Raw genomic sequence first — 11,290 nt, 5'->3', positions numbered from 1 at the left:
TGACATCAAGCATTGTAGAAGCCGTTGTTCCTAAAAACCGAAGCATCTATACATCATCTAAAAAATGAGTTAAAATTGCGTATGCTCGTTATGAGGTTATCGTTATGGAAAGCAGGAGAAACGTCCGGCTTTCGAGGACCAGTTATCAGGACGTTGTTAGGTCATATTATCGAACAGCCATACCTGTTAATTTTAAAAATAGTTCTATAAAACGTATACGTATGCGTGGAAAAAAGTCAAGCGAGTTCCTCTTTTAAATTTACACCCATGCATTTGTAATAAAAAAAAAAAAAGATAATAATGTTTTACATACAAATCTTCTATGCTTCAATATTTTAATGTACGGCGAAATAGGCCATGATGATTATGATGTGATCGAACTGCGTTATCGGTTTACGATAACAATAGGTACTTTTTTCGAATCGCCGGGCCGCCGTTGGGCGATCGTGTGCCTCGATCCAATATCGCGAGTTCTCTCCCTTAAAAGAAATGTGTGTTTTTTTTTGTCAGTGACCATATGGTCTAGAGCCAATCCGTCTTGATGATTTTGCAATTATTCAGCATACAGAATCATTGAGCGAATCGCACATATGGAGCCACCGTATATTATTATATTCGTATACACGTGATTTCTCTATTCTATAAATGTATGTTTGTTTTAACCTGGATTCCGACCTGGACATATTTACTCACTGTGGTCACGACTTCGGTTCGGATATGGCACATTTTACAAAACTTTCAGGCATAGTTTCGAAATTGGCAAAACTGTTTTCGTGGCTCGATATTCTGAATTCAATGGCCTCAGATTACTGGCTGATAACATGTTAAACGTTTTAAAAATTCAAACAAATCCAATGATAACCGATGTTGTCGAGTTCAGCCAATAATTTCTGTGCATCTGAAAATATCAGAAATAGCAAAACATTTTCAACCTTTTTCGATTCAGTCTTTATTGTGGATCTTCGACTCCGACGGCCGGAAGATTGCCTCACAACCTATATAATAGCAAGCAGTTATGTGAACTGCCGATTTATCATTTTGGCTAGGGTTCATCCATCACGAAAACATGTGACAATACTTGTTTATCGTTCACACTCTGAAAACCAACTTTCTGCTCTTCACATAAATACCGTATCAGGATAATGGGCAATTCGCATCTTCTATACAAGGCGCTGTCTCCTCAGAAAACCTTCGTTAGACATCGTGAACCTCATTACTGAAGGATTTTACTTAAGACACAGAATAATGCTTAAATCAGGTTTAATTACCCAATTTGGACGAAGCAACATTAAAAAAGAAAGGCAAGATTAAGTCACACAAGTAGGTGCGCACATTTGAGAAAGTGCCGAGATTTTAAGTGTCATTTTATGCATTTTCTTATAGAGGCTCGGGGGATTATCACTAAAACATCGCGCATGTTTACAAATACCTCTACCAAATACCCTCTTACCAATACCAAAGACTTTATACGCATAAAAATGTTTTTCTATCGATGTTTTCTTTGCGAACGTAAATCGTAAACAATCTTCCATAATGATACATGTATTACAATCAAATGCAATACAAAACCACATGCTTGTATCTCTACGGCAGGTACTTGTGTCGCATTTCAATCGCTGTTAATGTACACTGAAGACGTCGTATTTACTACGTAATATGATGAATACTAATTAAACAATGCTAGCAACGGACCGACTTTTCTACATCGACTTGCTCGCCCAATTTTCCATAAGTATGTCGCTCTTACGCGAAGATTATGAAGAGCACTTGTCGAAGCTATGAAAAGGACATTTTAACTAGCATAATAGGACTAGATCCCGGAAAACACGGGACGGGTCATACATAATCCGGACTGCAATGATATAAATTACTAGGGTTCTTTGTCTGCCGACTGAAGTCCGGTTCAAATACAATCGTATCTTAGGCAGATCTTGCTCGAGCTCCAGCTGTTTATTCGTGCCTGCGGTACAGGCCTCCTCTTTGACCTGATATATTCTGATCTAATGCTTGTAGTAACGCTCTGCTCCGCCTGTTCCGATTCGTCCGTTCACTCTAGTTGCTTTTGAGCTTGCCCCTCCACCTGCTGCCGCTGCCGCCGCCGCCGCCAGTGTTGCTACTGTCACAATAGGGCCTCTGATTTATGCTAGGCTACTAGTACAATGATTTGGAGGGAATTAGACATACTCGGACTTCTTACTTAGGTTCACAAATTCAGTATTAAAAAGGGAAACTTACTAAGCGTATAGAAACATGCTTCTTGAAGCGACGTTTACCGACAGTACCAAACGTTAATCATTTAGCTGTTAGTTTTCACTACTGCTAAATTTTGGAGCTTACACTAAAGAGACCAAGGTGACGTCAGGCATTATGGAGCCTTGCCAAACTAGAGCGTGTCGCACTGAGTTAATACGAAACGAGCATTCGCCTAGAAGAGTCGCTCTGGCCATAAAAAGTGCCACTTTGATGGCTGCCTTCGACAGAGATGAGTTTTGGCTACGTGACGCCTAATCTTAATTTCAGTCATTCGAAAGAAGATCAATGATCCGTGGGTTCATAGAATTCGAAAAATAGGGCGCCGCTTCTAACTGAGGTATATTTAAAGGGCTTTGGCGTGCTACCTCCTATGAGCAGTACGGACACTCGACAGTAGTCTCTTTGCATGCTTGTAGTTCTTGTCAAGAGTATAGAACTTGTTCTTGGCAGACCGACGTGGTAATGCTATTCTTATCAATTCAATCGAATAGCTTTTGCCATGGAACGCCGTAAAAGTTCTAGGGAATCTATTCAAGCAGATCTAACATTAGATCACAGACGATTACGTTGGTGCACTGGAGCCATTCATGTATAGCTAAAAGAGACAATTAATATCGCTCCCTAACTTCAGTAACCGTCAAAAATACGTCTGTCCCGTACAAACTGATCCCGTTTGACACGTTAAACTATAGGAGATCAACGATGCTAATCCTGAATGGCACTTACTTTGGTACGCTCGAAAAGTCATTTCAGAATTAATCACGAAACAGTTTCGCTAAAAATGCCTAGGCTTACATGAAAGCTTTTCTTTTTAGTTGCTATTATTCATATCGCATACTTGTGTCCTTTTTAAGGACGTTTAGAAAAACATCACTTATGCGTATTGTAAATTGCAGGGTACATGCGAGTAAATATTGGCCACTGTTATATTGGCGATAGCAATAAATGAATGGACACGACGGCGTAAGACAACGAAACCAAGAAACTAGCCCATATTTATCGCTATGTCTTCACTTATCCGCTCAGGCATAGTTTAAACGTAGGTAAAACTTTAGGCAACTTGTCACTTTCGCAGCGATTTCGTTTCGGTTTGACAAGCGTTTACGGCATCGCCATATTTGCCAATAAAACCTTGTTGGGGAAAGTTTCCTTGACACAAGGCGAAACTTACCGGCACCCTAAGGATTATCAATAAATTGATCGGTTATTTATAAGTATCGAATTCAAACCTCCCTGTTTGATTGGTTACAGTATGTAAGCATGGGCATTATTAACGACGTGCACCTGTTAATACTATCTTCACATGAACTTCATACAGGGCGCGAGATCTACATTGAGGATAGTTATTGTCACATTGTTTATTTACAAACTAAATTTAAGTAGAAGCGGACATTTCGATGAGCCTTTTCACAAGTGTTAATAGGATCATTTCCGGTGAGCGTGTTTATTCGATGCAATTTTGTCGGTCCTACACTTGACTTCCCGCCCACGTATAATTCAAGATGCCTTTCTATATACAAACCTTAAGATCATCGACTTAGATATGCTATAGAAATCAACGCATATCTCAATTGCGCTGATGAGCCCCTGGAAAAATTATTGGGGCCAGAATCTCTATCTATCTTGATGCCACCACTTCAATCACGCTCTTACGTGATTGTCATGACGTGGATGAAATATTGCCGTTTCTTGATCTACAAATTCAGCCGTACGCCTAACGAAATTCGTCCGTTCCAACGCAGCTTGCCTTTAATTGAGCCTCGTCGCACTGCTAGTTACACTTCCGTTAATCCTGCTAGTATAAAAACGTGAGAGCCACGGATCACTAGTGAATTCTCCTACAAACGAGCCTCGATGTTAGAAGCTCGAAGATGTTGTTCGTATAGCAAATGCCGGTAAACGGTCCTGGAACAGTCTTCAATTTAATTCGACCAACAGCTCGACGGTTATCGATTTTAAAAAGCCTTATGTTCGCTCGCAATAGCCCTCAACGACCTGGTCCTTTTCTTTGCCACTACAAAACGACTGTCATGATAGCTCTCGCAATCCTTCGAAGTTTAAATATGCATCTACCTATCTTCGTCAATCGGAACCCACACCTGATAGCGTTTCCCCGACATTTCGTAAATCACGCCATTGTTTTCCTTGCGAAAATAACTGAATAGAACGAGCTGTCAAGTGGTAATCCGTGAGTAAGTCAACATAACCGAAAGACGTCACAGTTGCTGTCTTCTACCTAATGGGACAACTGCAACGCAAAGGTTCTCATTAGAAGAGGGTTCGCATGGACGGCAAGGATTTCTCTATTAGGTTGTTTTTTTTTTTCTCTACCGTCTGTTTTTTAAGAACAGAGATGAAATTTTTTGCGCAAGACAGTAACAAACAATGCAGTTACCTGTTGATGCTTAGCAACGGTAGAACGAAATAACTCATAAACCGACGCAAGGGGTTACTTACGGTCAATGTTACGATCGAAAAACTTATGCAGCGATGAGTTGATTATGTTTGCAAACAACGTAATAGCTATTAGATTTTATTTTGTTCTTCACTAATGGCTAAGCGCTAGATATTATTGAAGAGATTTCTTTCTGCTCTGCGAGGCTCTCGTTTATCAATTTTTTTAATTTTATCACAAGAATTGACCTCGAACTCCGATTTCAGAGAGGGCTATATTGGATGAAAAAGAAATTTATTTGATACACCAACTTTTTTCCCTCTGTAAGATATAACACAGGAAATTTGTTCCGAGAGTAAAAGGATATAGGTTAATCTGACGTTTACTTTTTTCAATTGTCACCTGAGGAAATTTTCACCGAGCTAGTTAGGTTAGGATGTTTCGGTAAAAGACGACTACGGAATGTCGAAAATGCCGTTTTTGCCACCTGTATACGGGGCCAGAATACGAAATAGGATTATTGTGTACAAATTTAGCAGTATCTCACACTCGGCGACCAATCGAACCGAAACGATTAAATGTTGGTAACAAGGTATCCTTCCCCCGTCGTACAGGTCAATACGACGATTTAAAGCACCACTTTAACCCCTTTCTGGAATAAAGGAGATTTCTTTTATATTGCGGTTAGCGCCATCATAGCCTGCGGTACTAGTATGATAATGCGATACGTCACTATAACAGCATAAGTCCACTTTGTTCTTCTCGAAGTCAAAATCTATTTGTTTGTCTTAATAATAGAAGCCGTCTTAAAGATCTAGCTAAGTCTAATCGATCTAACAACAACCACGAAGTTGTCACTAGAAATCATCACGTTTCCAAACGCGTAACATGAAGTTTGTTTAATGAAGATTGCGTTCATCGTAACTATGTAACTAGAAAGAGCACAAAAGATGACCAATAGGCACACCTCGCGAAGACCGCGCACTTCACTAAAATTATACTAGAGTGGTTAGAAGCTCGACCAAAGTGAAGTGCGAACTGCATTGCACAAAAGACACCATAAAAATTATTTACATTTAAATAACAGCACGCACTCTCATTTGGCAGTGTTCTTATCCAGGTTGGCTATAAACTAACTATATATATAAACATAGACGTACACGTTTATCAACATCAACATCTTTTTTTTTTTTTCTCTTTGTTCATATACGTAATGGTTCGTCTAAGCAAGTAAAATTATTTTCTACTGTTTATTAACATGGTACTCGCGTAGACTATATATATATATATATATATGTATGTAGACTAATGTTTACCGCTACATGATCAATAAGCTTACAACGAACCGAATCTCAATGCTCCTATAACTGACAAAGCAATAGAACATACTGAATAATATCAAACGATTTTAAGCGTTAGTCCTCAGTTTTTCAGTCCTCGTTCGATCTCGACTGTCCTATTTGGGAAGTTATCTGGGTCTCGTTGCTGGACACAGGAGAGACGTAAGTTTTTCAGTAGACGTTTAGTGTGCAGCTGACATATGTTGTGTGCTTATGTATCTGTTGGAAATGAAATGATTGTGCCAACAGTAACAAGAAAACGATCCAAACTGGCCACTTCTGCCACAAATTAAAATATGGATAGCCATTAACGGAGTATATCTGTAAGATGGAGCTGTGCGTTTGCGTATTGATCTTATCAATCATAGGGATGGATGCTCGACGAAGAAAATCGAAAGAAAAAACAAACATTTGTTATGATTACTACTGAGTAATTGACACTGATGGGTTTTGAAAGCTATGGATTCATTATATTTTATAGGCGTAATTTAAATACATAATGAAAAGGCATAACGAAGAAGTCGTAGGGAAAACGTTCTTCGCTCTCCCGCATCGTCAGCCAGCGAAGCAGTACATTATTCGATATTTTTAAAGCGACACAAGACATATGATTTTATGAAAATATGTAAAAGTTATACGCGATATCTAGCTGCTATCTAATTTGTTTTTTTTTTTTTGGTTCAGGGCGCGAGAGAGTTAGGTAACATGGTCGAGTGCGGTAGACCTGTGGTCACCTGAAACAGACACTTTGTCATTTTCAATTAAAGGGGTGGTATTTTTAGAAGATATCGACAGGGTGGCCCCGTGACGAAAATCGATCTGTTTATGTAAAAAGGTCACATAGTGAAGACAATGAAGACTAATAACTATCCTTCGACTTAAAAAAGCAGCCAATATTTAGTTGCCATGAATTCATTTTGTAATTGTACGAGTGTAGCTAGGATAAAAGTAGCTTAGTCTGGCACCCCTGTTGTGATTCGATCTTAATCGTTTGCGATATCATATATAGCCTTACATGTCCATCCTAAAGGCACTTACTGTACACTTAGCTTCTACTCACCACTAAATCAGACTGCTATTGTAAATATGCTGAGAATTATGGCCTCCGTTCTGTCGGACCAGGCAGTAAGAAGTATCAATTTCTAATTTTGCAATGTAACGTTATCATTAAACGACAAAGCGGTCACGGACAGAGGCGTGGTCTGGTCTTTCTTCGTGTAGAGCGAGTTCGCTAGATATGAAACTTATAGCGAGTCTGACTGCTACGGCTTAATTCAGTAACCAAATTTAGCTAATCAACTGATTGATAATGAAATGCTCATTCATTGTACACAAGTTACAGGAAAGAGGTCACGCGCCGTGCTGCTATTAGGCTTGCCATAGGATTACAGTGCGCTCAACCAGTATATAAACAGCAACAGGGTCTCACTAAAGCATTCCCAGTTGCTTGGTGAACTGTCACCCGTAATAAGCTGGCGGCTAGCAACTCGCCGGGACGACCTCAAGGTTTTCGCTTCATTTGGCTGCGGTTGGATTAATCGAATTTTCACTGCAGGCTACGACAATGAAGTTTACCACTGTTCTAGGAGCTGGCCTGATGGTCACCGGCCTCGTCAACTCCACCCCGTCGCCCAACAACAACTATTTCGCGCCTTTCGTCTACGCAGGACGTGGCCATACTGCTACTAGTGGTGCTTCTACCAATGCCTACTTTTCAATGCCCAGGTCAAAGTATTATTTACCGCCGATACCGCCTCCAGGACCAAAGAAATATCTTCCACCGCCTCCGCCGTCACCACCGCCCTTCTATAAACACTACCCTCCTGCGCCTCCGATGCCCCCCTACCCACCACCAAAAAAATACATTCCTCCGACTCAGCCGATTGAAAAACCTATGCCCTACCAGAAGAAATATCTCTCGTATCCGTCGTCTTCAATGGTGCCAGATTATCAACCATATCCGCCTGCGCCACACCCCCCTGTGCCAATGCCGTCCTCGTCAAAGAGGTACCAACCATATAACCCCCCGGTCCCTCCAGTGCCGTCACAATCATTCTCTACGATTCTTGGAGCTAGTCTCGGCGGCTATGCATCCAGCCAGTCTACCTATAATGTCCAGCAGTACGACGATGGATACTTCAACAATGGACACGACCATCTAATGCCGCCAAGTAGCGGAGCATTGTTGCCTGCATATAATGCACTACCGTCTTATAATATAGCTTCGTCAAGCGGGCTTGAAAATCGAGAGAGTTTTGCATCTAGAAGCAATAGCGGTAGGGTATTTTCACCAGTTAGCCAAAATCGAACTTACGCGGTCTCTGCAGCGTCGAGAAGTGGGAGGTCTTCGACAACGGGTCTAGCCCCGTCAACAACTATAGGTACACAAGTGAGCTGAGCAAGTTCAGCGAACTGAGTCACTGTTGCATTCAAAAATCGTGCGTCGTCCATGGTCCAATTTTTGGAACGGAAAAAATGTACGGCAAAGTCACACGCTTGTCGGAGACAGTAGATACCCATGTGACTGAATGAATAAACTTGCCTGTTCACAATAACTTCTACTTACCCCCCATACTTATCTGTTCTTTACTAACTATTACATTACTTGGACAATTTAGCATGGCTATATATGTGCGCGGGTGGTCATCTCCTCAATACCATCAACCTCTCATGTCGAGTCTTTGTTATTTCAAATTAATCAGAAAATAACTAGGTTAGTGATGAGACAGCACAATCTAGCGGTTACTGATTTATACGTTCGTCTCAAAAATTCACCAAAATATATAATAATATAATAATAAATAAATAAGCAAAAAAAAAAACAAATATAATATGTTTCTAATAGGCTTGATAAGTAGAGATCACATTAACCCATCATTAATTCGACGTGACCGTGCTATGAATACGTACGTTTTGAATCGATGTTTTTTTCGGTGCCCGTCATCACAAGCGTTTACATTCATGCGTGCATGCATGCATCATGCATTAGCATATTTCCAGTTATCTATAAATTGGCTCGCTTGCTTTTACCGTTTATGCTAAACAGCATTGCTGCCGCTCAATTGATTTTTCGCGATGAATGGATGCCATGCAAAACGAAGCTTCATCTTATACTGGTTACTGTTATTTTATAGGAAAGATCTCTGAATGTTTAGACGGCTGGTCCTTTCGTTCACCTCACTGATGCCTCCCGCACCCTCTCGCTAATAATCCCGCAGTCCCAATCTGACATAGGAGTCAGGTTGGGATTTCAACTCGCGTCCTATACTACCTGACAGATCGTTCGCTTCACACACTGGGCCTCTCGGGGCAGCTGCCGACGCGCACGTGGTAAAAATGCTTCTCTTTCCTCTGTAGTCTTCTCATTCGCGCGTAGCACGAGTTCCCTCATCAGTAGCGACGCTGAGGCAGGTGGTAACGCGAATGTTATCAATACGCCGCTCATCAATTTAGTACCCCCTGCCCTTCAATCCCCCTGTTACCCCAGTCACCTCACTAACGCCCGAATAATCCTCATTACAATCTCATTTAACAGGAACATCAGCAGCGCTTTATCCCGCCTGAAGCAGTAGCATCGCGACAATGGGTCCGGCTGCCTCTACCGAAGAGCCGTTGTAGCTATTGGTAGCGTTGCACTGTAACACCCGCTGGTCACTTGGTGATTCGTTATCAGTCGGTGATAATAACTGCTCTTATTATCCTAGAAGATTATATATACGTCAATTGGCATCTGTTGATAAGCTGAGAATATACTGCAATGTGATGACAACACTTAGCTACCCTTGTACAATACAATTAACTTTATAAGTGAATAAAAAATAAGATGAACTTAAGTTGCAGCTTTTTTTTTTTTAATACAGTGTTAGAGAAGAAGCCATATCCAAATCTCTGATCGCGCGTGCGTGCAAACCTCGACCAGATGGGACAATTGAATCTGACTGACTGAAACACGTTTGGGAAGGTCTCCGAATGTTACTAGATAAAAGAAAAAAAAAGAACATAGATACTTGGCATATTCATGGGGCAATGGTAGGTACATGGCTGACACATAAAGTAATGACCCCTCAATTGTCATTTGTGGTAAATCATCCTACTCCAAGGGGCAACAACTTATATAAAAGGTGCAAAATGCAACGGTTCTTGTCTGAAATCTATATCTACCCCCCAAGTTATTATATATACATATATGTGTGTCGTTATCCAGCTACAGGTAATGGCATCTGTCGTAATCGCAAAGGGTAGAAAATCATAAGAGCTGTATGACACTTTTAAAATTATTTCTATACGATAGTAGATCCGATATTCGGACCTGAATCGCATTCAAAGAATACCCCGTTTCTAGGATTTGAGTCGGCTACTAAGCAGTTTCTAGATTTTACGATATAATAGACTATATCAATGAGGTTGGCAAAGACACTGATTATCCAGTTCAGTGTAAACTGTAGTGCCTACCGGCGGACGGACAGGGACGCCCGCATCAGCCTCAGATTTCTCCTTACCAGAGTGAATCCAACCAGTAGGAAAAGTAACTGACCAGCAGTGACTGGTCACATTGAGCCCGTGAACGAAGCATTGTCGGAAACATCAACCGCTGGCTTTTCTAGTAGCCGAGGCCAATTGCGATCGCTTTGGCCTTTGTCGCCTTTCTTACACATTGTTCTACCGCTATCGGCCGGCTAATTTGGCTATATAATATTGGCTTCCTTTTAGTTTTTGTTCGTAACGCTTCTTCTGTTTGGTATATCTAGATATACGTAGTGCGCCATCGCCATCGCCATCGCCATCGGTCGCCTACGCTTGCCCGAGCGCTGTGCTCGGGAGCAGCGGAAGCATGTCAGCCCACGGCATCGTATCGAGTGATGTAATATTCCTTTCTTCGTGTTTTTTTTGACTTTCGTCGTTCCTGGCGTTTGCTGCTACTACTGATGTAATTCCTGTCGCGGGCGCGGCTCGTACGTATTCCTAGAATTGTGGATAGGGCGCCGATTCATTGATCGTCGATAGGATTCCCTGTGTTTTGGATTCGTGTGGAATGGATTTTCTGAGCTGTTTAGTTTCTTCTGTTTTCTGCGTCATTGCTATTTATCTATTGGCTCTTATGCTCGAAACGAAAGATAAACCGTGAACCCAAGATGCTTGCCGTACTCCATGTGCACGAACCCGATTCGCTATTATCGTCTTGAATATATAATCGACCACAGCATTGCACCAATAGCATCTAGTTCCCGTCCTCTGCTTTGTCTCAGTGGTCAGAGAGGGTAACTATTGAAACGATTCGAAGACGATTCGCTCCGACTCTGTT

The 11,290-nt window shown here is 41.3% G+C and overlaps 1 protein-coding gene across 4 annotated transcripts; it reads left to right on the top strand.

The window, feature by feature from the left end:
* The first annotated feature begins 4,783 nt into the window (after positions 1 to 4,783).
* Positions 4,784 to 9,821, top strand: LOC111272731 (uncharacterized). 4 transcript variants are annotated; one of them, XR_002687696.2, is made up of 3 exons: positions 4,784 to 8,369; positions 9,123 to 9,318; positions 9,524 to 9,821. XR_002687696.2 is itself a non-coding variant. In XM_022854324.2 (3 exons), exons 2-3 carry the CDS (start codon positions 7,553 to 7,555, stop codon positions 9,170 to 9,172), a joined length of 867 nt encoding a protein of 288 aa, XP_022710059.1. In that variant the 5' UTR covers positions 4,784 to 6,150; positions 7,325 to 7,552; the 3' UTR covers positions 9,173 to 9,821. The 4 variants fall into 4 exon arrangements, 3 of the variants coding, with proteins under 3 accessions (XP_022710059.1, XP_086829488.1, XP_022710073.1); XM_022854324.2 differs by having other exon boundaries at positions 4,784 to 6,150; positions 7,325 to 8,369; positions 9,123 to 9,821; XM_086973362.1 differs by having other exon boundaries at positions 9,123 to 9,821.
* Positions 9,822 to 11,290: the final 1,469 nt, after the last annotated feature.

The sequence above is a fragment of the Varroa jacobsoni genome, unplaced genomic scaffold, assembly GCF_002532875.2.
Source record: "Varroa jacobsoni isolate VJ856 unplaced genomic scaffold, vjacob_1.0 scaffold_189, whole genome shotgun sequence".
Classification (NCBI taxonomy): domain Eukaryota; kingdom Metazoa; phylum Arthropoda; class Arachnida; order Mesostigmata; family Varroidae; genus Varroa; species Varroa jacobsoni.
Note: the sequence above shows the minus strand (reverse complement) of the source record. Positions and strands in the feature narration are given on the sequence as shown.

Bases quoted from the DNA above. Each gene is read 5' to 3' on its own strand.
- LOC111272731 (XM_022854324.2), top strand. From the start codon at position 7,553: ATGAAGTTTACCACTGTTCTAGGAGCTGGCCTGATGGTCACCGGCCTC. The intron at 8,370-9,122 runs GTACACAAGTGA...GTTATTTTATAG, and splicing joins AGCCCCGTCAACAACTATAG to GAAAGATCTCTGAATGTTTA.